General features: G+C 39.1%; 6 protein-coding genes and 1 non-coding gene across 9 annotated transcripts; 1 reads left to right on the top strand and 6 right to left on the bottom strand.

Moving 5' to 3' along the window:
• Window positions 1-1,802: 1,802 nt before the first annotated feature.
• LOC132989873 (pancreatic progenitor cell differentiation and proliferation factor A-like) lies at window positions 1,803-7,311 on the bottom strand. 2 transcript variants are annotated; one of them, XM_061057789.1, is made up of 6 exons: window positions 7,203-7,311; window positions 3,650-3,678; window positions 2,662-2,764; window positions 2,476-2,553; window positions 2,287-2,380; window positions 1,803-2,203 (listed from the first exon to the last, which is right to left on the bottom strand). In XM_061057789.1, the coding sequence occupies exons 3-6, from the start codon at window positions 2,714-2,716 to the stop codon at window positions 2,071-2,073; spliced, it is 360 nt and encodes a 119-aa protein (XP_060913772.1). In that variant the 5' UTR covers window positions 2,717-2,764; window positions 3,650-3,678; window positions 7,203-7,311; the 3' UTR covers window positions 1,803-2,070. The 2 variants fall into 2 exon arrangements, with proteins under 2 accessions (XP_060913772.1, XP_060913771.1); XM_061057788.1 differs by lacking the exon at window positions 7,203-7,311 and having other exon boundaries at window positions 3,650-3,824.
• On the bottom strand, window positions 5,264-7,190 carry LOC132989874 (pancreatic progenitor cell differentiation and proliferation factor A-like). Its single transcript, XM_061057790.1, has 5 exons — window positions 7,155-7,190; window positions 6,172-6,274; window positions 5,986-6,063; window positions 5,786-5,879; window positions 5,264-5,702 (listed from the first exon to the last, which is right to left on the bottom strand). Exons 2-5 carry the CDS (start codon window positions 6,224-6,226, stop codon window positions 5,570-5,572), a joined length of 360 nt encoding a protein of 119 aa, XP_060913773.1. The 5' UTR covers window positions 6,227-6,274; window positions 7,155-7,190; the 3' UTR covers window positions 5,264-5,569.
• Window positions 7,312-8,768: 1,457 nt separating the features above from the next.
• Window positions 8,769-10,775, bottom strand: LOC132990027 (pancreatic progenitor cell differentiation and proliferation factor A-like). The gene is made up of 5 exons (XM_061058045.1): window positions 10,658-10,775; window positions 9,675-9,777; window positions 9,489-9,566; window positions 9,289-9,382; window positions 8,769-9,205 (listed from the first exon to the last, which is right to left on the bottom strand). Exons 2-5 carry the CDS (start codon window positions 9,727-9,729, stop codon window positions 9,073-9,075), a joined length of 360 nt encoding a protein of 119 aa, XP_060914028.1. The 5' UTR covers window positions 9,730-9,777; window positions 10,658-10,775; the 3' UTR covers window positions 8,769-9,072.
• Window positions 10,776-12,267: 1,492 nt separating this feature from the next.
• LOC132990011 (pancreatic progenitor cell differentiation and proliferation factor A-like) lies at window positions 12,268-14,420 on the bottom strand. Its single transcript, XM_061058016.1, has 5 exons — window positions 14,261-14,420; window positions 13,157-13,259; window positions 12,971-13,048; window positions 12,782-12,875; window positions 12,268-12,698 (listed from the first exon to the last, which is right to left on the bottom strand). Exons 2-5 carry the CDS (start codon window positions 13,209-13,211, stop codon window positions 12,566-12,568), a joined length of 360 nt encoding a protein of 119 aa, XP_060913999.1. The 5' UTR covers window positions 13,212-13,259; window positions 14,261-14,420; the 3' UTR covers window positions 12,268-12,565.
• Window positions 14,421-14,906: 486 nt separating this feature from the next.
• Window positions 14,907-14,978, top strand: trnae-cuc (transfer RNA glutamic acid (anticodon CUC)). Its single transcript has one exon. It is a non-coding gene; the product is annotated as a tRNA-Glu (tRNA).
• An 847-nt stretch (window positions 14,979-15,825) lies between these two features.
• LOC132990154 (tumor protein D54-like) lies at window positions 15,826-19,983 on the bottom strand. Of its 2 annotated transcripts, none has more exons than XM_061058254.1 (9): window positions 19,827-19,983; window positions 19,200-19,315; window positions 18,903-19,051; window positions 18,575-18,622; window positions 18,094-18,195; window positions 17,478-17,504; window positions 16,620-16,655; window positions 16,105-16,153; window positions 15,826-16,018 (listed from the first exon to the last, which is right to left on the bottom strand). In XM_061058254.1, exons 1-9 carry the CDS (start codon window positions 19,846-19,848, stop codon window positions 15,941-15,943), a joined length of 627 nt encoding a protein of 208 aa, XP_060914237.1. In that variant the 5' UTR covers window positions 19,849-19,983; the 3' UTR covers window positions 15,826-15,940. The 2 variants fall into 2 exon arrangements, with proteins under 2 accessions (XP_060914237.1, XP_060914238.1); XM_061058255.1 differs by having other exon boundaries at window positions 19,200-19,343; window positions 19,827-19,938.
• A 2,978-nt stretch (window positions 19,984-22,961) lies between these two features.
• dnajc5aa (DnaJ (Hsp40) homolog, subfamily C, member 5aa) lies at window positions 22,962-27,290 on the bottom strand. Its single transcript, XM_061057782.1, has 5 exons — window positions 27,136-27,290; window positions 26,103-26,231; window positions 25,784-25,997; window positions 25,493-25,664; window positions 22,962-25,390 (listed from the first exon to the last, which is right to left on the bottom strand). Exons 2-5 carry the CDS (start codon window positions 26,210-26,212, stop codon window positions 25,284-25,286), a joined length of 603 nt encoding a protein of 200 aa, XP_060913765.1. The 5' UTR covers window positions 26,213-26,231; window positions 27,136-27,290; the 3' UTR covers window positions 22,962-25,283.
• Between the last annotated feature and the right edge of the window lie 436 nt (window positions 27,291-27,726).

The raw sequence follows: 27,726 nt of genomic DNA, 5'->3' as shown, positions 1-27,726 counted from the left end.
GTCTGAAGCTAGAAGTAGATCGTTTGTAACTTTAACTAGTGCAGTCTCAGTGCTATGGTGGACTCTAAATCCTGACTGAAACTCCTCAAATAAACTGTTTCTTCATGGAGAAAGTCACACAGCTGATTAGCTACCACCTTCTCCAGGATCTTCGAGATAAAAGGAAGGTTGGATATAGGCCTATAGTTAGCCAGAGTTCCTGAATCTAGAGTAGGTTTTTTGAGTAGAGGTTTGATTACCGCTACTTTAAATGACTGTGGTACATAGCCTGCCAGTAAAGACATATTGATCATATCTAACATAGAGTTGCTAACTAAGGGAAAGACTTCCTTAAACAGCTTAGTTGGGATTGGGTCTAAAAGACCAGTTGACGGTTTCGATGCAGAAATAATTGAATTTAGCTCTGAAAGGTCGATTGGAGAAAAACAGTCTAGACTAATATCTGGTCCTGGAACTGTCTCACCGTTTTGGTCGAGCGCCATATTCTTTCAGAATTTCGCGACTATTGTTTTAGAGTACGGGTTTCTGAGTTGAACCATGGAGCTAGTCTCTGCCATTTGATAACCTTCTGTTTTAGGGGAGCAATCGAATCCAGAGTAACTCTCAGCGAATCCACTGCACTATCAACAAACTGATCTAGCTGAGAGGGACTAAAGCTATCATGAGAGTTTCCAACTGGGTTGAAACACGGTACTGAATCAAAAGCAGCTGAAATAGCTTCAGCACTATCAGATAAACTTCTAGAGAGCACATTTTTATTAAGCAGAGATAATTCTGGTAGGACAAAGTTGAAAGTAATAAGGAAATGGTCTGATAGAAGAGGATTTTCTAGGAAAACTGTAAGGTTTTGGATTTCAATGCCATAAGCTAAAACAAGATCCAGGGTGTGGTTAAAACGATGAGTCGGTTCGTTTACACCCTGGGTGAAACCAATAGACTCTAATAATGACATGAAAGCTGTGCTAAGGCTATCATTATCAACATCCACGTGGATATTGAAGTCACCTACAACAATTATTCTATTACTGCTAAGGACTAAATCTGATAAAAATTCTGCAAATTCAGATAGAAATTCAGAATATGGGCCAGGAGGACAGTAAACTAGAACAACTAGAACTGGCTGAAAGGTTCATGAGACTGGATGTGAAAGACTAAGAACAAGGCTTTCAAAAGAAGAAAAATTCAGCCTTGGTCGAGGGTTAACTAGAAGACTAGAATTAAAAATAGCTGCTACTCCATCACCTCGTCCGGTGTCTCGAGGTATATGAGTATTAAAATGACTGGGAGCAGTGGATTCATTTAAACTAACATATTCATCTCGACACAGCCAGGTTTCAGTCAAACAAAGTAAATCAATATGCTGATCTGATATCAGATCATTCACTAAAAGAGATTTGGATGCTGAGGACCTAATGTTCAAAAGTCCGCAGTGAATTTTCTGATTTGGGATTAACTAGTTATCATCCTCGAGAGTTTCAGCAGGCATTGGCTGGATGAAGGAAAAAAGTCTGTGTGGAGAGTTTTGGGTAATAATGGCAGTCATCTAACACCTGTTCACTTTTAACAAATGTCTAGAAATTGTCATTTAGATACAAGCCCATGCTGCTAATAGTCCACTCCTAGATGTTATTTCTCAAAATCAACTGGGTTCGTTTGGGTTCTATTCATACTTTCAAGTTGCTGACCGGCTGTAAATGATGTCACTGACACCACGTCCATGTTTTATACCGTCTGAGGTCAACAAATAGTCAGATGAATTAATTAACAGCTGTGTGTAAAGAATAAACAATATCAGAGATGGCTTTGTTTACTTGAAGTATTTTATTTTTTTGACAACATTGCCAAGTCACAAGAATTAAATTAAAAAATATTTTTTTTAAACTTTTGGTCATAATAAAAACATACTATAAACAGGTACATATGAAAAGCAAAATATTTACTGAAGGTATAAACACCATCATCTTCACCATCTTCATCTCCAGTGTAGGACTATGAGATGGACAGCAAGCTGAGGATGAGGGAGGGCTGGGGGGGGGGGGTAAAGGGGCAGGAGGGTGACAGCAGTGGAGTCTACAAGGACGGTGGTGGAGGTGTTGTTGATTCCGACTTCCCACTTTCACTGTTCTCGCTAAGTTGTCTCTTTAAAACCATTTCCCTGGCGACGCAGGTCACCTGACCGTTGGCCACTGTGTAGGTGCTGTTCCTGCCATACAAAAAAGAACGTTAGTTAAACCAAAGATGGATTCAGTTATTTGAAATGCCACAGTCAAATATTAAGACCCTCACCCTTGATTTTCAAATCCATTCTGCATGCCGGGCTGGCCCGGTTTTGCAAAGAAAAATGAACTCCACCAGTTTCCAGAATCTCGTCTGGGAAGTCCTGGAATGAACAAAATGTATTTTAGAAGGGAGCTCAACTTTGGAAATGGGAGGATTTTCAAAATAAAACCTTGACCTTTTTTCTTTTTCTTTTACCTGGGTGGTGTGGAATGATCTCTCCTGTGTACTCTGCACTGCCACAGGAGCTGTTGCTGGAGGCGGACCCAAGACGCCCTGGAAAAAATAAAACAACTTTCTTTTAGTGAACACTCAAGATTATCTTATAAAAATACAAAACAGGGTTGAAAATAATAAACCCATGTTCATCATTGACTGACTCACTTCTATAGTAATCATGGGTGGCAATGAGGGAGCCACTTGATGGAATTGCTGCCATTTTCTCCGACCTTAGAAAGAAAACCGCTCAAAGATGGAAAAACGAAACCTGAGAAAGAGACAGAAGGAAGGTACAATTAGTCTGGAAATATAATAATACAATTGCGGCCTTGTGTTTTTGTCATCATTGGGCTGCAATGCTTCAGCCAGTGTAAGCACAGAGCTACTTATGTAGACATAAGCACATCTGCACTGTCAACATGTCACTCATGGATGAGTTCAGGGAAGCTTTTACTGTGTGCCTCCCTGCCCTCTGTGTCTCTCCATTCCTGCAGGCTCTAACTGCTGAACGATAAATCAAGAGGCAGCTGCTTCCAAGAATCTGGTTTCCCATGACTCAAATAGCAAGAAAGAACATACTAGAACTTTAATTTAAAGAATCTCTTTCCAAAGTTTTTATTGGCCAAAAAAAAAACCCCAATGTAAAATATGTAAGAGTAAATCTTTATCAGTTTTTCATGTATCTGAGACTCTTAAAAGTAGAACATCGGTCTGCAGCTTGAGAACCAGTTGAAGGCTGTAGAGCTTAACACCAGGTGAGCAGCAGATGGCTTTGGGGATTTTAAGGAGCAGACAAATAAACGTCTAGATAAACAAAGTGCAGTCGCAAAAGAATGGTTCAAGGTCAACTTTACCTAGAAATTAGGTAGGCTATGCTAACTGTATGCTTCTATACCTTAGAGCATAAGAAACTGCAGAGAAAAGTAGTGAAAACAAGTAAAACAAATTTGTTTTACTCAGCCTATAGACAAAATACAGATGTGGATATCAGTTGACTTGTTGCATAAAATACCTTTGTATTTGAACTAATTGTCAAGTCAGTTATATTATAAAATCTGTCTTCAGGTGAATGATATTTGGTAGGTCAAATTTACCCTATAAAACATTTAAATATTTCTTAAATTAAAGTATAAATTGAAGAAGTTAGACCTACCGTGAAGATTAGGATGTTAACACCGGTTGCGGTTGTAAGGTGCGGATGGCTGGAAGTAGAAGAGGTGCTGGTTGTTACAAATGTCCCATTTGTGGAAGATCTCTGTGTGCTGACCCTCTCGGTCAATGTTCTGCTGCTGGTACTGAGTCAGAAGAGCGGCCGGGCTTATATAGTCTGTGCTCGGCACGTGCTGCTGTGACAGGGGGCGGGGACGCATGTGTTCCCTCGCACAGTAATAAAACAGCTTCTTTTCTTTGTGGATCACCTGAAGAGAGCCGACAATAGCACTAAAGATTTGAGGCCAAAGATTTTGTTTTCATGCTCCCGTAAACATCATTTTCAAGTTTCTGGATCTCTAGCTAAGCCCTCAACTTATTTTAAAAAAACCTGGATACTTTACCTTAATTATAAGATACAGTACTTGGAAACTGTACCTGTAAACACACTCTATGTTCTGTACAAAAAACTGTTTAAAAAAACAAACTTGATAAGGTAGTTACAGTCGTCAGTATTCTTGGCACAACAGAGTAGTAGCTGTCCAGGTTTCTCAAAACCAGGATAAAGGCCAGCATGGAGTGCGCACATACACAAATCTTCATGTTAACCCTGCACTCACATGCACACTAAGATCCTGTTTCAGATCAGGTTTTCTTGATTTTTCCCGGATATTTGTTTTACTGTATACATTGACTCATGGTAGGGTTGTCACAGATGTTTGCATTGCAATGTTCTGGTTTCTGTATTATGAATAGGGCTGTCAAATGATTAATGTTTATTTTTAATCACGGTTAATCCCTAAATTTCAATAGTTTATTGCAATAAACACATTTTTAAATGCATGTTTGAAATTCTATTAATTTAAAATTAAACAATACAAACTGTTTCCCATCGCTGTGACTACAGGGAGACACTGGGAGGTTTATCCACGGTGCGCCCAAAGGAACAAAATAGCATGTGATCAATCCCCAATTTAAAAAATGCATCAATTTAAGACCTTACTTCATTGGGATTAACTAGTTATCATTCTCGAGAGTTTCAGCAGGCATTGGCTGGATGAAGGAAAAAAGTCTGTGTGGAGAGTTTTGGGTAATAATGGCAGTCATCTAACACCTGTTCACTTTTAACAAATGTCTAGAAATAGTAATTTAGATACAAGCCCATGCTGCTTATAATCCACTCTTAGATGTTATTTCTCAAAACCAACTGGGTTCGTTTGGGTTCTATTCATACTCTCAAGTTGCTGACCGGCTGTAAATGATGGCGACGGAGAAACAGAAGTCTTGGCAGGAAGTCCTTTATAGTAAACTGCTTCTACCTGACGCCCTTAAAAGTTTGTGTTGCTCCTAGAGAATAAAATGTAGCTAGCTGATGGGTTCAGAGATTGGTGTAAACTGAGATACCATATCTTCTAAACACCTTATTTTGGTTTCTTATCATCATCAGCTGTTTAGACAGCATTATTATGGACTGCCTTCGATTGGCTTCAAAAGAGCGTGTCAGAAACCAATGGATGATGTCACTGACACCACGTCCATGTTTTATACCGTCTGAGGCCAACAAATAGATGAATTAATTAACAGCTGTGTGTAAAGAATAAACAATATCAGAGATGGCTTTGTTTACTTGAAGTATTTTATTGTTTTGACAACATTGCCAAGTCACAATAATTAAATTAAAAAATATTTTTTACATTCTTTTTTTTTTTTTTTTTTACTTTTGGTCATAATAAAAACATACTATAAACAGGTACATATGAAAAGCAAAATATTTACTGAAGGTATAAACACCATCATCTTCACCATCTTCATCGCCAGTGTAGGACTATGAGATGGACAGCAAGCTGAGGATGAGGGAGGGCTGGGGGGGGGGGGGGGGGGGGGGGGGGGGGGTAAAGGGGCAGGAGGGTGACAGCAGTGGAGTCTACAAGGACGGTGGTGGAGGTGTTGTTGATTCCGACTTCCCACTTTCACTGTTCTCGCTAAGTTGTCTCTTTAAAACCATTTCCCTGGCGACGCAGGTCACCTGACCGTTGGCCACTGTGTAGGTGCTGTTCCTGCCATACAAAAAAGAACGTTAGTTAAACCAAAGATGGATTCAGTTATTTGAAATGCCACAGTCAAATATTAAGACCCTCACCCTTGATTTTCAAATCCATTCTGCATGCCGGGCTGGCCCGGTTTTGCAAAGAAAAATGAACTCCACCAGTTTCCAGAATCTCGTCTGGGAAGTCCTGGAATGAACAAAATGTATTTTAGAAGGAAGCTCAACTTTGGAAATGGGAGGATTTTCAAAATAAAACCTTGCCCTTTTTTTTTTTTTTTTTTTTTTTTTCTTACCTGGGTGGTGTGGAATGATCTCTCCTGTGTACTCTGCACTGCCACAGGAGCTGTTGCTGGAGGCGGACCCAAGACGCCCTGGAAAAAATAAAACAACTTTCTTTTAGTGAACACTCAAGATTATCTTATAAAAATACAACACAGGGTTGAAAATAATAAACCCATGTTCATCATTGACTGACTCACTTCTATAGTAATCATGGGTGGCAATGAGGGAGCCACTTGATGGAATTGCTGCCATTTTCTCCGACCTTAGAAAGAAAACCGCTCAAAGATGGAAAAACGAAACCTGAGAAAGAGACAGAAGGAAGGTACAATTAGTCTGGAAATATAATAATACAATTGCGGCCTTGTGTTTTTGCCATCATTGGGCTGCAATGCTTCAGCCAGTGTAAGCACAGAGCTACTTATGTAGACATAAGCACATCTGCACTGTCAACATGTCACTCATGGATGAGTTCAGGGAAGCTTTTACTGTGTGCCTCCCTGCCCTCTGTGTCTCTCCATTCCTGCAGGCTCTAACTGCTGAACGATAAATCAAGAGGCAGCTGCTTCCAAGAATCTGGTTTCCCATGACTCAAATAGCAAGAAAGAACATACTAGAACTTTAATTTAAAGAATCTCTTTCCAAAGTTTTTATTGGCCAATAAAACCCCCAATGAAAAAATATGTAAGAATAAATCTTTATCAGTTTTTCATGTATCTGAGACTCTTAAAAGTAGAACATCGGTCTGCAGCTTGAGAACCAGTTGAAGGCTGTAGAGCTTAACACCAGGTGAGCAGCAGATGGCTTTAGGGATTTTAAGGAGCAGACAAATAAACGTCTAGATAAACAAAGTGCAGTCGCAAAAGAATGGTTCGAGGTCAACTTTAGAAATTAGGTAGGCTATGCTAACTGTATGCTTCTATACCTTAGAGCATAAGAAACTGCAGAGAAAAGTAGTGAAAACAAGTAGAACAAATTTGTTTTACTCAGCCTATAGACAAAATACAGATGTGGATATCAGTTGACTTGTTGCATAAAATACCTTTGTATTTGAACTAATTGTCAAGTCAGTTATATTATAAAATCTGTCTTCAAGTGAATGATATTTGGTAGGTCAAATTTACCCTATAAAACATTTAAATATTTCTTAAATTAAAGTATAAATTGAAGAAGTTAGACCTACCGTGAAGATTAGGATGTTAACACCAGTTGCGGTTGTAAGGTGCGGATGGCTGGAAGTAGAAGAGGTGCTGGTTGTTACAAATGTCCCATTTGTGGAAGATCTCTGTGTGCTGACCCTCTCGGTCAATGTTCTGCTGCTGGTACTGAGTCAGAAGAGCGGCCGGGCTTATATAGTCTGTGCTCGGCACGTGCTGCTGTGACAGGGGGCGGGGACGCATGTGTTCCCTCGCACAGTAATAAAACAGCTTCTTTTCTTTGTGGATCACCTGAAGAGAGCCGACAATAGCACTAAAGATTTGAGGCCAAAGATTTTGTTTTCATGCTCCCGTAAACATCATTTTCAAGTTTCTGGATCTCTAGCTAAGCCCTCAACTTATTTTAAAAAAACCTGGATACTTTACCTTAATTACAAGATACAGTACTTGGAAACTGTACCTGTAAACACACTCTATGTTCTGTACAAAAAACTGTTTAAAAAAACAAACTTGATAAGGTAGTTACAGTCGTCAGTATTCTTGGCACAACAGAGTAGTAGCTGTCCAGGTTTCTCAAAACCAGGATAAAGGCCAGCATGGAGTGCGCACATACACAAATCTTCATGTTAACCCTGCACTCACATGCATACTAAGATCCTGTTTCAGATCAGGTTTTCTTGATTTTTCCCGGATATTTGTTTTACTGTATACATTGACTCATGGTAGGGTTGTCACAGATGTTTGCATTGCAATGTTCTGGTTTCTGTATTATGAATAGGGCTGTCAAATGATTAATGTTTATTTTTAATCACGATTAATCCCTAAATTTCAATAGTTTATTGCAATAAACACATTTTTAAATGCATGTTTGAAATTCTATTAATTTAAAATTAAACAATACAAACTGTTTCCCATCGCTGTGACTACAGGGAGACACTGGGAGGTTTATCCACGGTGCGCCCAAAGGAACAAAATAGCATGTGATCAATCCCCAATTTAAAAAATGCATCAATTTAAGACCTTACTTCATTGGGATTAACTAGTTATCATTCTCGAGAGTTTCAGCAGGCATTGGCTGGATGAAGGAAAAAAGTCTGTGTGGAGAGTTTTGGGTAATAATGGCAGTCATCTAACACCTGTTCACTTTTAACAAATGTCTAGAAATAGTAATTTAGATACAAGCCCATGCTGCTAATAGTCCACTCTTAGATGTTATTTCTCAAAACCAACTGGGTTCGTTTGGGTTCTATTCATACTCTCAAGTTGCTGACCGGCTGTAAATGATGGCGACGGAGAAACAGAAGTCTTGGCAGGAAGTCCTTTATAGTAAACTGCTTCTACCTGACGCCCTTAAAAGTTTGTGTTGCTCCTAGAGAATAAAATGTAGCTAGCTGATGGGTTCAGAGATTGGTGTAAACTGAGATACCATATCTTCTAAACACCTTATTTTGGTTTCTTATCATCATCAGCTGTTTAGACAGCATTATTATGGACTGCCTTCGATTGGCTTCAAAAGAGCGTGTCAGAAACCAATGGATGATGTCACTGACACCACGTCCATGTTTTATACCGTCTGAGGCCAACAAATAGATGAATTAATTAACAGCTGTGTGTAAAGAATAAACAATATCAGAGATGGCTTTGTTTACTTGAAGTATTTTATTGTTTTGACAACATTGCCAAGTCACAATAATTAAATTAAAAAATATTTTTTACATTCTTTTTTTTTTTTTTTTTTACTTTTGGTCATAATAAAAACATACTATAAACAGGTACATATGAAAAGCAAAATATTTACTGAAGGTATAAACACCATCATCTTCACCATCTTCATCGCCAGTGTAGGACTATGAGATGGACAGCAAGCTGAGGATGAGGGAGGGCTGGGGGGGGGGGGGGGGGGGGGGGGGGGGTAAAGGGGCAGGAGGGTGACAGCAGTGGAGTCTACAAGGACGGTGGTGGAGGTGTTGTTGATTCCGACTTCCCACTTTCACTGTTCTCGCTAAGTTGTCTCTTTAAAACCATTTCCCTGGCGACGCAGGTCACCTGACCGTTGGCCACTGTGTAGGTGCTGTTCCTGCCATACAAAAAAGAACGTTAGTTAAACCAAAGATGGATTCAGTTATTTGAAATGCCACAGTCAAATATTAAGACCCTCACCCTTGATTTTCAAATCCATTCTGCATGCCGGGCTGGCCCGGTTTTGCAAAGAAAAATGAACTCCACCAGTTTCCAGAATCTCGTCTGGGAAGTCCTGGAATGAACAAAATGTATTTTAGAAGGAAGCTCAACTTTGGAAATGGGAGGATTTTCAAAATAAAACCTTGCCCTTTTTTTTTTTTTTTTTTTTTTTTTCTTACCTGGGTGGTGTGGAATGATCTCTCCTGTGTACTCTGCACTGCCACAGGAGCTGTTGCTGGAGGCGGACCCAAGACGCCCTGGAAAAAATAAAACAACTTTCTTTTAGTGAACACTCAAGATTATCTTATAAAAATACAACACAGGGTTGAAAATAATAAACCCATGTTCATCATTGACTGACTCACTTCTATAGTAATCATGGGTGGCAATGAGGGAGCCACTTGATGGAATTGCTGCCATTTTCTCCGACCTTAGAAAGAAAACCGCTCAAAGATGGAAAAACGAAACCTGAGAAAGAGACAGAAGGAAGGTACAATTAGTCTGGAAATATAATAATACAATTGCGGCCTTGTGTTTTTGCCATCATTGGGCTGCAATGCTTCAGCCAGTGTAAGCACAGAGCTACTTATGTAGACATAAGCACATCTGCACTGTCAACATGTCACTCATGGATGAGTTCAGGGAAGCTTTTACTGTGTGCCTCCCTGCCCTCTGTGTCTCTCCATTCCTGCAGGCTCTAACTGCTGAACGATAAATCAAGAGGCAGCTGCTTCCAAGAATCTGGTTTCCCATGACTCAAATAGCAAGAAAGAACATACTAGAACTTTAATTTAAAGAATCTCTTTCCAAAGTTTTTATTGGCCAATAAAACCCCCAATGAAAAAATATGTAAGAATAAATCTTTATCAGTTTTTCATGTATCTGAGACTCTTAAAAGTAGAACATCGGTCTGCAGCTTGAGAACCAGTTGAAGGCTGTAGAGCTTAACACCAGGTGAGCAGCAGATGGCTTTAGGGATTTTAAGGAGCAGACAAATAAACGTCTAGATAAACAAAGTGCAGTCGCAAAAGAATGGTTCGAGGTCAACTTTAGAAATTAGGTAGGCTATGCTAACTGTATGCTTCTATACCTTAGAGCATAAGAAACTGCAGAGAAAAGTAGTGAAAACAAGTAGAACAAATTTGTTTTACTCAGCCTATAGACAAAATACAGATGTGGATATCAGTTGACTTGTTGCATAAAATACCTTTGTATTTGAACTAATTGTCAAGTCAGTTATATTATAAAATCTGTCTTCAAGTGAATGATATTTGGTAGGTCAAATTTACCCTATAAAACATTTAAATATTTCTTAAATTAAAGTATAAATTGAAGAAGTTAGACCTACCGTGAAGATTAGGATGTTAACACCAGTTGCGGTTGTAAGGTGCGGATGGCTGGAAGTAGAAGAGGTGCTGGTTGTTACAAATGTCCCATTTGTGGAAGATCTCTGTGTGCTGACCCTCTCGGTCAATGTTCTGCTGCTGGTACTGAGTCAGAAGAGCGGCCGGGCTTATATAGTCTGTGCTCGGCACGTGCTGCTGTGACAGGGGGCGGGGACGCATGTGTTCCCTCGCACAGTAATAAAACAGCTTCTTTTCTTTGTGGATCACCTGAAGAGAGCCGACAATAGCACTAAAGATTTGAGGCCAAAGATTTTGTTTTCATGCTCCCGTAAACATCATTTTCAAGTTTCTGGATCTCTAGCTAAGCCCTCAACTTATTTTAAAAAAACCTGGATACTTTACCTTAATTACAAGATACAGTACTTGGAAACTGTACCTGTAAACACACTCTATGTTCTGTACAAAAAACTGTTTAAAAAAACAAACTTGATAAGGTAGTTACAGTCGTCAGTATTCTTGGCACAACAGAGTAGTAGCTGTCCAGGTTTCTCAAAACCAGGATAAAGGCCAGCATGGAGTGCGCACATACACAAATCTTCATGTTAACCCTGCACTCACATGCATACTAAGATCCTGTTTCAGATCAGGTTTTCTTGATTTTTCCCGGATATTTGTTTTACTGTATACATTGACTCATGGTAGGGTTGTCACAGATGTTTGCATTGCAATGTTCTGGTTTCTGTATTATGAATAGGGCTGTCAAATGATTAATGTTTATTTTTAATCACGATTAATCCCTAAATTTCAATAGTTTATTGCAATAAACACATTTTTAAATGCATGTTTGAAATTCTATTAATTTAAAATTAAACAATACAAACTGTTTCCCATCGCTGTGACTACAGGGAGACACTGGGAGGTTTATCCACGGTGCGCCCAAAGGAACAAAATAGCATGTGATCAATCCCCAATTTAAAAAATGCATCAATTTAAGACCTTACTTCATTGGGATTAACTAGTTATCATTCTCGAGAGTTTCAGCAGGCATTGGCTGGATGAAGGAAAAAAGTCTGTGTGGAGAGTTTTGGGTAATAATGGCAGTCATCTAACACCTGTTCACTTTTAACAAATGTCTAGAAATAGTAATTTAGATACAAGCCCATGCTGCTAATAGTCCACTCTTAGATGTTATTTCTCAAAACCAACTGGGTTCGTTTGGGTTCTATTCATACTCTCAAGTTGCTGACCGGCTGTAAATGATGGCGACGGAGAAACAGAAGTCTTGGCAGGAAGTCCTTTATAGTAAACTGCTTCTACCTGACGCCCTTAAAAGTTTGTGTTGCTCCTAGAGAATAAAATGTAGCTAGCTGATGGGTTCAGAGATTGGTGTAAACTGAGATACCATATCTTCTAAACACCTTATTTTGGTTTCTTATCATCATCAGCTGTTTAGACAGCATTATTATGGACTGCCTTCGATTGGCTTCAAAAGAGCGTGTCAGAAACCAATGGATGATGTCACTGACACCACGTCCATGTTTTATACCGTCTGAGGCCAACAAATAGATGAATTAATTAACAGCTGTGTGTAAAGAATAAACAATATCAGAGATGGCTTTGTTTACTTGAAGTATTTTATTGTTTTGACAACATTGCCAAGTCACAATAATTAAATTAAAAAATATTTTTTACATTCTTTTTTTTTTTTTTTTTTACTTTTGGTCATAATAAAAACATACTATAAACAGGTACATATGAAAAGCAAAATATTTACTGAAGGTATAAACACCATCATCTTCACCATCTTCATCTCCAGTGTAGGACTATGAGATGGACAGCAAGCTGAGGATGAGGGAGGGCTGGGGGGGGGGGGGGGGGGTAAAGGGGCAGGAGGGTGACAGCAGTGGAGTCTACAAGGACGGTGGTGGAGGTGTTGTTGATTCCGACTTCCCACTTTCACTGTTCTCGCTAAGTTGTCTCTTTAAAACCATTTCCCTGGCGACGCAGGTCACCTGACCGTTGGCCACTGTGTAGGTGCTGTTCCTGCCATACAAAAAAGAATGTTAGTTAAACCAAAGATGGATTCAGTTATTTGAAATGCCACAGTCAAATATTAAGACCCTCACCCTTGATTTTCAAATCCATTCTGCATGCCGGGCTGGCCCGGTTTTGCAAAGAAAAATGAACTCCACCAGTTTCCAGAATCTCGTCTGGGAAGTCCTGGAATGAACAAAATGTATTTTAGAAGGGAGCTCAACTTTGGAAATGGGAGGATTTTCAAAATAAAACCTTGACCTTTTTTCTTTTTCTTTTACCTGGGTGGTGTGGAATGATCTCTCCTGTGTACTCTGCACTGCCACAGGAGCTGTTGCTGGAGGCGGACCCAAGACGCCCTGGAAAAAATAAAACAACTTTCTTTTAGTGAACACTCAAGATTATCTTATAAAAATACAACACAGGGTTGAAAATAATAAACCCATGTTCATCATTGACTGACTCACTTCTATAGTAATCATGGGTGGCAATGAGGGAGCCACTTGATGGAATTGCTGCCATTTTCTCCGACCTTAGAAAGAAAACCGCTCAAAGATGGAAAAACGAAACCTGAGAAAGAGACAGAAGGAAGGTACAATTAGTCTGGAAATATAATAATACAATTGCGGCCTTGTGTTTTTGCCATCATTGGGCTGCAATGCTTCAGCCAGTGTAAGTGCAGAGCTACTTATGTAGACATAAGCACATCTGCACTGTCAACATGTCACTCATGGCTGAGGTCAGGGAAGCTTTTACTGTGTGCCTCCCTGCCCTCTGTGTCTCTCCATTCCTGCAAGCTCTAACTGCTGAACGATAAATCAAGAGGCAGCTGCTTCCAAGAATCTGGTTTCCCATTACTCAAATAGCAAGAGAGAGGGTGTGTTGAAGCATGTCCACTCCACATGTCAAGGTGAACTTAGATATCTTAGTGCATGAGCTGGCTGCGTGACTGAGCACTTTGCCAGCGTTTTCACAATAAAGAACTTTAATTTAAAGAATCTCTTTCCAAAGTTTTTATTGGCCAAAAAAACCCCAAAAAAAACAATGTAAAATATGTAAGAATAAATCTTTATCAGTTTTTCATGTATCTGAGACTCTCAAAAGTAGAACATCGGTCTGCAGCTTGAGAACCAGTTGAAGGCTGTAGAGCTTAACACCAGGTGAGCAGCAGATGGCTTTGGGGATTTCAAGGAGCAGACAAATAAGCGTCTAGATAAACAAAGTGCAGTCGCAAAAACACACCTCTTATAGAATGGTTAGAGGTCAACTTTACCTAGAAATTAGGTAGGCTATGCTAACTGTATGCTTCTATACTTAAGTGCATAAGAAACTGCAGAGAAAAGTAGTGAAAACAAGTAGAACAAATTTGTTTTACTCAGCCTATAGACAAAATACAGATGTGGATATCAGTTGACTTGTTGCATAAAATACCTTTGTATTTGAACTAATTGTCAAGTCAGTTATAGTATAAATTCTGTCTTCAAGTGAATGATATTTGGAGGTCAAATTTACCCTATAAAACATTTAAATATTTCTTAAATTAAAGTATAAATTGAAGAAGTTAGACCTACCGTGAAGATTAGGATGTTAACACCGGTTGCGGTTGTAAGGTGCGGATAGCTGGAAGTAGAAGAGGTGCTGGTTGTTACAAATGTCCCATTTGTGGAAGATCTCTGTGTGCTGACCCTCTCGGTCAATGTTCTGCTGCTGGTAGAGTCAGAAGAGCGGCCGGGCTTATATAGTCTGTGCTCGGCGCGTGCTGCTGGGACACGGGGCGGGGCCTGTTGCAGCTCGAGTTTCAGAACGTGCTGTTGTTCAGTTCTCGGTGTGTCACGTAGACTGTGTGTGCCAGGGCCTTCAGGTGGTTATATCTGGAACTCGTGGACACCTGACAACAGGAGGTTGCTGAGAGGCTTTAACCTGGTGATGTCAGAGGCTGATAGGCTGCTAGGGTTAACACACACTTTAACGTAGGCTGTTTGTGTGTCTGCACAACAAGATCAATGAAAAGCAATAACAAAAGACGTCCCATTCTTCTTGTATGTACACATAGTACACTTAGTATTTGCAGACTACTGTTTTCGGTTATGCAGCTTATTTAAAATCCTCCCGTGAAAAAAAAGTAGAGCGATTAAGGGTAACCCACTAATCAAATAAAGTTGAGACACTCATACGTGCTTTATTGAAAAATCTAAGACACCCTTGCCGAGGCATGGATCCCTGGTGGTCTAGTGGTTAGGATTCGGCGCTCTCACCGCCGCGGCCCGGGTTCGATTCCCGGTCAGGGAACTACGTTTTTTCCTCTTCTAGTATATCACCTCTCTAAATGGGAATCCAGGCAAAAATGCAAAACGTGTAAAACACATGTTAAACTTAATTTAAATAATTTGGATTGCAAGTGGTCCACTCCGAAAAAAGTCACATTCATATGTAACACATTAAATATAGCTGCCTCAATATGTGCATGCATGTACTGTTTTTTTTAAAACTTTTATTTAAATGTTACTTACGATTACCTTTCCAGAGCTACTTCACTATTACCCTTTTTAATTTAATATTCTACTTTATTGTTCTAGATTCATTTTGTGTTGTTTTTTTAAACCATACTATGTTGAGAAGGCTAAAACTGCATTTATCATACAATACAATGCTGCAATCACATTTGACCTTAATACAGTTTTGATTACATTATTGTTTCTTTTGCGGCCATGTCTTTTCTGGGGTACGGTTTCCGCTTTTGATTTCACTTAAATGGATTTGCTGCTGTATTAGGGACACCTGCATCTACTTTCCACAATATAACACAAGCCTGTTAAAACTTTTGAAGCCTCTTGCGCCACCCAAAGGCTTGACATAAAATAAGGCAACAACACAAGTTAATTTAATTAAGTGACCATTAATGACAATAAAAACACCATTCAATTGACTTTAATTGAAAAATCTCACAGTAGAAAAATACTTCATTTAATGATCTTTTCTACTGTTAAGGTCAGAATTAATATCAATGAACGAATACTGTAAGTAATTCTGCTTATTTGAGTAGTTAGGTTCAGGTATGTCAAAATAAATATGTTTTAAGTTACATTTATCCAACAATGTATTCACAAGTCAACAAAGGTTAGCCAGAGTAACTGCATACTTTCTACGAGTTGTCTTGTATTGATGCAAAGGTCAGAAATATCAACGGTCAGTTCCAAAGGACATGGTAGCATATGTTATTCATCCATTTCAACTTGCTCCGAGGGTCCATCTCATGTGCTGTGGCGTGAGAATCTTCTTTCAAACCCAGCAGTGTCTCCATTATTCGTCGAATTGCCCGTCACCTTGTCCTGTTTCGATTCACATATGAAACATGGTCATCAATTCTCACAAACAGAGACAGAACAGTGCATGCTCAATGTGTCTGCAGACTCACCTTCACATTGCCAACCATTTCCTCGAATGACTTGAATGTGTTGGAGTGTCTACAGAAAGATGAGCAGAGAGTTACGCATTTTATTTCATTTCATTTTACCTTTATTTATTCTCGAGAAATTATTTACAGGGATGTCGAGAGTACAATTAAAACCAATAGATGACAAAAACAGGAAGACAAAATACATAGATTATAAAACCAGAAGAATAAGCCAGCATAGCAGGCAACTACAGTTAGACACATTTACACTCATGAGCACAGTGATTTGTGGTCAGGTTTTTAAATTGACCCATGGTAACCATTGCATTGAGCCTTAATGTGTTTTGTAATGTGTTTCAGGTTTATGCAGCACAAAAGGTAAAGGCTGTTTTCCCAATGTTAGTGTCTACTCGTGGGACCTTCATTAGCCAGTCACTTGATCTAGTCTGAGACTGATTATCAGCCCAGATTAATAGAGCATGTTTTTATACAACACACAAATACGACGATGAGAAGTACAGGAACACAAGTTTTACCTCATAGCTGGCACACTGATGGTGTGGCTCAGGGTGCTGCGTAAGACACAGAAAGAAGGGATATGAGCATTGATAGAAACAGGTAGGGTTTGGAAACAAAAACGTTATTCTGATCAGTAAAGCTCTATTAAAAGTATTTGATTTATTTGAAATATTCTGACATCTTTTTTTAAAGCGCTGCTTTAATCACAACTTTCCATTTTGACTAGTATGTCACTTTTGTTGTTGATGAGATTTTTGTATAAAAGTGTTAAAATAATCAAAGTCAGCTTTACTGAACAAGTTTGTTTGTTTTTTTTATTTGCACTCAGTACAGACGCATACTGGATAAGCAAAACAGACTTACAGCTCAAAAGGGAATAAACAACAAATCTTAAGAGCTACAACAATTATGTGCAGTCTTGGTTAAGGTAAACTAAATATTTAAAATCATTTAATCAAGTGATTAGCAAATATTTATCATATTTTCTTAGTAAGTAATTTAATTAAAATTGATCAATTATGAATCAACTGTTAAAATTGTTGGCAAAAATTTGTAATTAAATATTTAAGTTGGGTCATTCAGAAAATATTTTTGTATGACCCAACTTAAATATTTAATTCAGTCGAAACCGGATTAGTGTTTAAACAGTCACACAGCTACAAATTTGTTCTCACTACAACAGAGAGGCTGTATAAAACTTTAAACTTTTCACTCTGGTGTCTGGTGACACACACAAACACGCACACACACACACACACACACACACACACACACACACACACACACACACACACACACACACACACACACACACACACTGGGGCTCATTCAGCACCCTCTTCTGTTCATTCAGTGTCCCTGCTCAAAGATCTTACCGTGGTGGGCTCGGGAGAGGCAGAGCTCTGTTGAGATAAAGAAAGACACATAGATGACGTCACACAGTCGTGTTTACAAATGGTGGAGAACAACAGACTAATCAGATACTGCCGCCGACTTCCTGCTGTAATGGTGTGATAGGATTATGTTTGCTTACTGCCTAAACAAATACGTAACACGAACTTGAAGCAGTTCTCTGACAACATTTTATTTCTATAGAAGAATGAATTGTAAAAAGGATGTTTTGACCTCTTTCACAGAGAGTCCACAGTGGACAGTAAATAAGTTTGGTGCCAGAATACTGACTATTTATTTTACTTTAAAATTATGTTTCACCTCAACAAAAAACTTGGGGGAAGAATGAACTTTTTCATTAAAAAAATTAAATTAAAATATATATATATATTTTTTTAAATTGGAACAAAAGTTCAACAGAAAATAAATAAAAAAGATGTTAATGTTGGTTTTGATATGATTTGTTTGGCTATTGTTGTGTTTAAATGTTTATTTTCAATCTTTTTTCCTCCCTGTTCGAGTTATAGTGATTTATTTTTTGCTTTAGTTTTTTGTTATGACAAATTAATTAACATTTCTTTGCCAAACCGTTTTGTGTACCTCATTTCTGTAAGTCGCCTTGTGATGACCATGCCCATGCTGGACAGTGCAGAAGATGTCACATGGCCTGCATGTGAGAGACCGTCCCATGTCCTCACATATCTGCAGGTTAAAAAAAAAAACATTACAAGGCAGAAACTGAGAGAAGGACAGCAACAACACATTTACAGTTCACGCTCATAACTAGGATATATCATACAGAGAGCACAAAGTATGACATTTCTCACAATCACAACAGAAATGAAACAGTAAACAATGAGCCCATATACAGTATTGGTTATGGTCCAGAGCAGTGCTTCAGGCTGGCTCTGATGGTGCATGGTAATACTACTGCTCCCCGTGCTAAGTCAGGTTGTAAGACTATTAACAGGGCATAGATCCTATTTGACCTGCAAAATCCCATCACTTGTTTCTTTGGCGATCCTTTTTTAACATGTGAGCAGACGACAAAAACTTGGGAAACATAAAGATCAGCACTCACGCGTTAGAGTGGCTGATGTCGTCCAAAGTGGCCGAGGCTGTCAGGTATCTGAAACAACGGCAGAACATAAACAACTTGGCAGATTATTACCCAGACTTAAAACAGACCACAACAGCCATTAGTAATTAGCGTGCTTTCCATGGTTATGTAACCGTGTCACACTAAGACAATGCGTGGCGGATGTCCTGCCAGCAGGGTTTCTTAAATCAGATAAGACAGTGGGAGAGCATAGTGGCGTTTTAACCACACAGCTAGGCCTTAGTTGCCACTTTGTTTAGCGATGATAAAATATCACAGCGAAAGCTACCAGTCTAGAAATTCAACTTACGGGGCCGAGGTCTGGACGTCTTGCCAGCCTTTGGACAAGTTCTGTTTGATGTTACTGAGAGGACCCATACCCAGCTGCCTCCTAATGTCTGCTGCATATTTTTCTTTGGCAAAAAGTACCTGCCGCAAGGTCTGAATTTCCTCCTCCATCTGAAGGGACAAAACACAAAAGATGAATTCAATATAAATGAAGCAGTGACCAGATGCTGTGGAACACCTTGGTTGTTGTTGTTTTTTAAAATTATTTTTGGAACACATTTTGATTTAAATATATGGAAAAAAAAAACAATTGCATCACCTTTGTAAGTTCAATCTGTAGATTGTCTATGTCCTCCTCGGTGAGATCTGAGGGCGATAATCCATTTTCTGTTATCCTTGTAGGGAAGTTCATGGATGAAGAAGTCGCACCATAACCTAACAGTGATGAATGGGCAAATAAATACTTGACACAGATACTGATAGTTACATATTTTATAAGTAAATATGCACAACAATGTATTAATAAAACATAGAATACTATCGGATAACAGTTTTTCAATATAATTTTCACATTTTAGATTAGTTTAGGACTCAAGTATTCCCACAATAACTCTTTAAGGGAAATACATAGAAAAGTAAAATATGCTACTTTTATAAAGGCTTATGGTTTTTCTAAGCACTCATGAGTTCAAAGTTCCTGAAAGTTACATTTTTAAATCTACTACAAAGAGTCGGAGCTGTCCTCGGTGCTGAACTGTAGGAGGCTAACCAAAGCTAGCTGACGTTAGCTCTACCTGTTGCTTGTGAGGCTACCATTAGCCATCTCAGACAGCAGCACAAACACAAAACAAACACTTTACCTGCCGACTGAAAATGCACGTGTAAAAAAAAAGGGGTGTGACAACTTCAGAAAATATTATGAGGTTTTTTTTTTGTAAGGTCCTACCTGTTCGGTTCATCGCTGCCATTTTAAAGCCGGAGTGTTTATACCTGCTAACCAGTTTAGCAGCCTCTTGTCCCCATCAGCAGCTCAACCAGTATACACAGACTGAGAGCTCAACAACGAGGAGGAGGAAGGATCTAACAGGATCAATGAGGTCGTTTACACACACACACACACACACACACACACACACACACACACACACACACACACACACACACACACACACGAGCCAACTATATAAAGTATACACTTGTACAATTGTCCAGATAAAAGCTGTTTCAAAAGTACAAAGCTGTTATCATAAGTGTATAAATAACAAATATATTAAAATAACTTAAATGTGGAGAAGGGTGGGTTATGGGAGGATTTGTTTCAGGGTTTTGTTTTTGTTTGTTTTTTGTTTTTGTTCTTCTCTAAATTTTTTGTTTTTATGATTATTACTTAAAACAATAATAGCAATTGTTACAATTATATTACGTTGTAATATATAGATATATTACAAGTGAATAGACACTGGATTTGTGTGTTCTTTCTCTTATTTCTTTCTCAATCATTACTTTGCATACATACTATTATTGTAATTATTTTTACTACAATTATTGATGCTGTTGTTAATAGTATTATTAATATAGTTGTAATATACTTATATTATAACTATATAGAATTGCCTAATTGATATAGGGGTATATTAGAAGTACACTTGCTAAATCTATTTAAGTATATACATCTAGATTTTCTTGTTATTTTTTTTATTTATTATTATTATTATTTATTTATATGTGTTTGTGTCTGTTTGAAACACACCACAAAATGTTCATATTGACAGTGGATTTGCTTGTAAAGTTTAAGTTTAGTCCTAATAAACAAATCTTTAAAAAAAACTAAAAAAAACTTAATTGTATTATCTATTGTATTAAATAAAGGTAATCATAAGTATGGTGGTTGGGAAGTGAAAACCAAAATAAAATATTGTAGTATTAACTGTAGTCACCTTTTACATGTTGAGAGGAGTACAATAAGAAGGAAATGAAAAGTGGATGTTTTTCATGTGAGCATATTCTCATCAATCCCTCCTATGATAAGTATGTAAAATTGTCTCCATCTGCAGGTGAAGTGAGGCATAACCATTCATGGTGTCACACTCATCAGTAAAGAAAGGGGTAATCACGTGTGTGTTGAGATGTCATGTCTGCCTTGAGTCCCTGAGCTCAATTAGGAGCAACAAGAAACACCTGTGCTGGATGCAGCAAGCAGCCACAGGTGAATGAGGTCCCCAAATCAGGTCTCCCATAAAGGGAAGGAGAGTTCGTTGCTCAGGTCTGTTCCACCTTTCTTTGTCGAGTGTGTCCACATGTGAGTTATTGTTTGAGTAAATTAGTTTAGTGATTATGTTTGTTAATGATCCATAGAGGCAGACTTGATTTATTGTTTAATTTATACATCCTCTGTTTACTGAGCCTGTTTAGAATTATTGAACGTTATTTTGTTAACGAGGCGAATAAATAATTGTTATATTTTGTCTCCGAAACAGGAAAAACACTTGACAAGTTAAGGAAAAAACCTGTGCTAATAAAAACCTTAAAGTGGAATCGTTCTCGCTGCCTTCATTCCCATGCCTCAACTCAACTTTTGATGTCGATGAACTTCAGCCCTCAACATTTAGGTTACACCTAAAACAGTGTGTATAAACAGTAGTGTAGTGGAAGGTTTACGCAGGTGTACGGGTATATCCGCTTATCTTAGTCTCCACAGGGTTAGGTTTACCCACTTCTAAATCTCCTCTGATTCACACCATGGATTGATTGATTGACAGTATGACGTAGTATGCTGCAATTTTTTTTTACTAGGGTGGGGTGAAAGGATGACGTTGAAACTGGGGAATGACATGTGTGAAAGAAGACACGGGTTGGATTGAAACCCGGACTGCCCGCTTCAAAGTATGGCCTCCCTTCATGGCCGTGTGAACTTACCTCTTAGCCACTGGTGCCCAAACAGAGGCCTTCTATCCTCTTCTAGACCGGCCTTTGTAAAAACATTTGGGGGGGGGGGAAATGAAGAGTATACCCACTTCTTTAGGCACTACTACACTCACTGCTGAGTATACACATTAGCCAGAGTCATTAATACACTGATACAAAAAGCAGCACATCATGCACATTTAGGATGAGGATTTCTCCATAAAATAATTGCATATCGGCAATCATTATTATTATTATCATTATAAAGCACTTATTTCCAGCTTTTAAAAGTGACATGAATCACCATATCCTACAAAAAAGTGGTCATTCACACATACTTTTGCTCCAGTTAAATCTTCATTACTGCTTAAATAGAGAAGAAAGAAAGTCATTTTCCATGAACTGCTCTCTGAATATGCTGTTCTAAGTGTTGGCCTTGGTGGTCGTATACCACAATACTCAGTGTACAAAGAGGGAGTCTCTTTTGTGCTTTTTGAACAACCCTTGCAGTCTGAGCTAAGAACACCAAATTACAGAATTTGAGAGCATGTATGCTAGTAAACAGTTGTAGAGGGTTTGTGTTTATTCTGATTGACTTGCAAGTGTTGTAGCTCTCTTCTGTAGGATGAAAATTACCTTTGCCTTCCCAGTACCTTCAAAAAAATAGGTAATGTAGATAACTACAAGACAACAATTCAGCCCGAATCTAGTGAGTTTTGATTCAGGACATCGTTGGTTTTAAATAGTGTAGCTCCGGTTTTGAATTCAATTGAGACGGAGTGATGTTGAAACCTCGGTCTTAAACCTAAAACAAAAAATATATTGCGTGTTATTTCAGGTAGCAGTAATTACAACAGTACATCACATTAAAATGATGCTAACTTTAATTGTTATTCTTTAGGTATTTTTAGTCTGCTAGATGTAGTTTGTTTGAGACTTCAGTTATTGATAGATACATCATGAATTTTACAATGGCAACAAGCTAAGCTTTAATCCATGCTTACAGCCACCAATGTGCATGTCTTGTGGTTTAATCTGTATGCGTTTCAGTGTTATACATAGGATCTGTCGTTGTAGCCTTCATAAATCCAGTCAGATCTGTCTCTTCTCCAAACAATCCAAACAACAACTAACACTGTGCTGGTATTATCCCTGTGTGAAGAATAAGATGAGGACACAATGTTCAGGAACATTTATTCAACAACAGCAAATCAGATCAATGATCCACTTGTTTTCCTCCAGACACACAATTACCATGCTACAACAGAAACGTTAAGGTTTATACTTTTTATGGGCCAAGTGTATGTACAAGCAACCTGAACCATTAAACCATTCCCCGCCAAATGTAATGGTTACATTACGACACCATACCAGTTAAATTATAGCCGATCATCATTTGACACATGACGAAGTATGAAATAAATAAAAGTCCAAAAATGCATCATATAACCATTTCACTATAGTTACACTATACAATATGTTGTATTTTTATGGAGTCATTTCCTGATCATTGATCTATCGTAGTTTTTTTTAAACACACAGTGCATTCAACTTAGAACATTTACAGTAGCATTTTTCAGAATCTTAATGAAAAAGCCATGACGGGAACATCTATGTTTAATCAAGGGTCACAGGAAACATCATACAAGGGCCACAGAGGTCAACATCCATACTGTTAATAGCAGAGGGTGGGCAACAGGAGCTCACCAATTGTAAACCATTAAAACACATTATTAGCAGTTATGAAAACTGACAAAGTGGCGGAGATGTTTATGGCAAATTTGCAAATGTGTGTCAATATATGCAAGTTCAGAAATATGAAAAATCTAGAGTCATTTTTACTTGGAGCTGCCTGTAGCACTGACTCACAGATGATATGCCGTATGAGCTTCTTACTCAACAAGGATTCAAAAAAGTCAACAATGATAAACGATCACAGCATCAGACAAAATGTCAGAGTCATCAGACTTCAGTTCAAAACACAAGGACTAAAAACGCAATGAAAACTCAGATTTCTCACTACCTAACATACTCCCATGTCAGCTTTATTTTCCAGCCATGAAGAGTGTCACATGTTTTCCCACAGCACATTTACCACTAAACATATTCAAGACAGCTTGGAGTTCAAAACCGGAAAACTTCTGACCTAGGGCTGCTGCTGCTGCTGGAGATCATTATATCTACATGTTAACAACAGCTGGAAAACCTGGAGCTCCTTGGCATCATCATAAATCATCAAGTAAACAAGAATTTCCTCAATACGATTTAATAAATATCCTTCAATCTCAATAAGTTTTGACATCTCTTAAATAAGTTATAGGTGGAGCAGACAGCAGCCCTTTATCATAATATTCCAATTAAGCATCAATTCTCTATGAAAGAGTAGACAAATAATAAAAACAATGCAATTCCAATTCTTGTTAGGGTTGACTGGAAACATTAGCTCATCCACCTGGGCTGGAACCTGCCATAATACAAAGAAATTATGAGACGGCATTAAAGTTACCTTGAAAAGAATTGCTATCACATCCTGTTCAGTGCTGAAGAACCAACAGGAGAAACGCCTCTGACCTGCAAGAGTGGACTAGAACAGAGCTGAGGCAGGTGCAAGAAAGCCAATAGCAATTCATATCTAAAGCAGAAATATTACGTCAGCAGCCGAGTATGAAAAGACTGACTGCAAATAAAGCTCTGCGTCTTCAATGACGATCTCATGATTCCCAATGAAAACACTACGGGGGATCACACTAAAGACACTTATACGGTGCCAAAGACAGACCGTAGGTTTCGACAACTGCAGGTGGTGTTTTAACGAAAACGGTACACGTGAAGTAAAATTTGCACAAATATATAACAACTCTATTTTTTTAATTTCAATGATGGCACAGACCACCTAAGCAAACATGTCATCTCTAACCTGCACCTCCCTGAGCCATGGCTCTCCTTAGCTTTAGCATATAATATAATCAATCCCTCCTCCTCCTCCTCCTCCTCCTCCTCCTCCTCCTCCTACTCCGAGTGAGCAGTACTCATTTGAACATATTGCACGTACGTATGAACCTATATCATTAGTCTTGCAAAGTAAAAATGTTGCTAAAGATGAAAGAAAGTCTGGAGACCATGTTTGATAAACAGTGCATGCTACACCATGATGCAAAATGTGGGAGAGGGAAAGTGGGGGTAGGCGACCTGTGTGGTTAAAGGCCAAGAAATACAAAAGAAGAAACAAAAAGGAAACAATTTAGCTTGTTTCTCTTTTCTTCTACTACTGGGAGGGAGGGGGGGGATAAGTTGCGGACCAATCAGGGAGGGGTGTAAGGGATGTGACTTCATTAGTTCCTTTCATGGGCCATGCTTACTAGTCCCTCTCATCTGCATGGCTCTCTTTCTGAATTGGAAAGATGGATGCCCCTCTTTTTTTCTTCTCACTGAGGTGGAGCAGGGAAGCAGGCAGGACCGCAGGCCAGGATTGTCTCGGGGGGGTGGGGGGGGCGGAGGGTTAGTTGAAGCCGGTGTCGGTGTGATAGGAGTGGTACCCATCCGATGTTAACTGGGTCGTCTCTGTAGCTGATGGTTGCATCATTATAGGATCACCCCCTGCCTCTACTAAAAAGACACAAACAAATACCCTCAGTTGATTCCATTTGCCCCCCCCACCCACCCTTCATTTTAAAAACAAAACTGGTAAAACAGGGGATTCACTCTCACCTCTCTCATCAGACTGCAGTTGAGCCTCAAGGTCCTCAGGGGACACATAAAACTCCTGGTCCTGGCCCTCCCGAGGCCGTGGTTTACATTTTCCACAGCAGCAGTTACAGCAGCAGCACAGGCAGCAACAGAAGTAGCAGCCAGTGGCCAGGCCGCAGAATACAAACAGAGCCTGTAGGCAAGAAGATTCATTGGATTGAGTGTCAAAGTGTGAGCAAAAAAAAAAAAAAAAGGGCACATATCATCGGGAATAAAGAAATCAAAAGCAAATGGCTATTTACTCAGTTTTACCTTTGCCCACCAGCTAGAAAGGACAAAGTAAGTGTTGACATTCTCCTCTCCAAACTGCTCGGCCACATATAGTCCCAGAGAACCATATTTGTCATAAATGTTACGCTTTGTGGGGTCATTCAGAATTGCATGGGCGTTGTTTATCTCCTTGAACTTATCAGCAGCCTCTGGATTGTCAGGATTCTTGTCAGGGTGGAACTTCAGCGCCAGTTTCCTGATGGAGAAAGAAAAGAACAAAAATGTAAAAAAAAATATATATATATATTTCTAGCACAGTTTTCAACAGGAATTGCATGAGGTAGGTAGCAGTGAGTCTCACCTGTAAGATCTCTTAATATCATCCCCTGTGGCCACCTTCTCCACTCCCAACACATGGTAGAGAGACTCACCGGCGGTGGACAGAGAGCGCTGCCTCTGGTGCTCAGCCATGATGCCTCACGTCCCCTAGCTAGGGACAGAAAGAGACAAATAAATGCACTACCTGGAGTGGATTAAATGCTTTATCAGCAAACCTGTTAGACCAGATACATGGTAGCAGGTTTTACACAATATTAACCTATTAAAAAAACAATCAAGACCAAAGTGAAGAGGGACTGAATCCTCCCAACTGTCTCTAATAAATACACGAGCTGTGTATATAAACCACCATCTCTCTTTGAACTCAAGGGAAAATAAGTCCGGGAGCCAATTGGAGAAACATGGAGAATTCCTTACATTATACAGCAGTCATTTAATTTCTGTAGTTTTTCAATGAAATTGGACAAATGCTGTCAATAACAATGATTAATCTGGGATTTAAACATCTTGGCAGGACCACTGCCCCCCTCTGCTGCTGTGAGTAAATCATCAAGTGACACCCATTCATGCTGCAAGAGAACAAAAAAAGATTTAGCCAATCAAATTGATACTGCTAGGTAAAAAAAAAAAGAAAAGAAAAGAAAAAGATGAAGCCATCCCTGACTATATTGCTGCCTCCAAATGGGTGTCATCTTGACACAAATGAATGGCCACTGGTGTATTTGAAGTCCTGTACACCCTACACCCTATTTTAACATTTTTTACCAACAACGGTCTGATCTGTCCAGGGTGTGTCGAATCCCCTTTTGTTTCGAAACGAATCTGGTTGTAAATTGTCTATAAGAAGGATTAAACCCTGAGAATACGATGCTAGGAGCATAATCTCTGTGCAAGCATCATCAGCAGCACTGCTATAGCGCACAGCATCCATGTTGATTTGCTTCCTGGCCTGGTCTTGATGCAAGATAGGGATGGATCGTCAGCATTAATTTTCAAGGGCAAGGGGCAGCGTTTAGAGAGAAAATAAATGATCGAAATGCATCTTTTAAGCTCACCTTTCAGTCGACTCTGATGCACTGCGAAACTAACGATCCCCGCAGGTTGTAATTTTAGACAGTGTGGCGTGACTATGGCTGCATCTCGCACGTACCCGGACCCTCTCTGGCTCCCACTACGCACCATGGACAGCTGCAGCAGTACGCTGGCTCCGCCCCCCTCCCAAACACCCCATGACGACCCTACGTGCGCGTTCACAGAAAGCACTGGGATGATTGGGAGAAAAAGGAATGCAGGATGCAAAAGACGTACAGCTATTACACACCACTGTCGAGCACTGCAAACAGTCAGAGGAAAGACAAAAATGAGCTATCATCATCACAATTCAATGAACTGTACTGTCATATAAAACACGACAGGGGACCACTGAGACATATTTTTAAAGGAGACATTTTTTTCGGAATCATACAGGCCTATAGGCCTACCTCGTATTTGTAAGTGAATAAATATTAAAGGAGATGCTCAACCCAGATGTCATATGTAGCTACTTTTTTTTATACATGACAAACAGCTAGATAACTACTGCAACAACAAACCTCATAAAAAAACAGCTTAGCCTATAGCCTACTCACAACATTACCCATATGCTA

Source organism: Labrus mixtus, chromosome 15 (assembly GCF_963584025.1).
Source record: "Labrus mixtus chromosome 15, fLabMix1.1, whole genome shotgun sequence".
Classification (NCBI taxonomy): Eukaryota; Metazoa; Chordata; class Actinopteri; order Labriformes; family Labridae; genus Labrus; species Labrus mixtus.
This window is presented reverse-complemented; position numbering and strand designations above follow the sequence as displayed.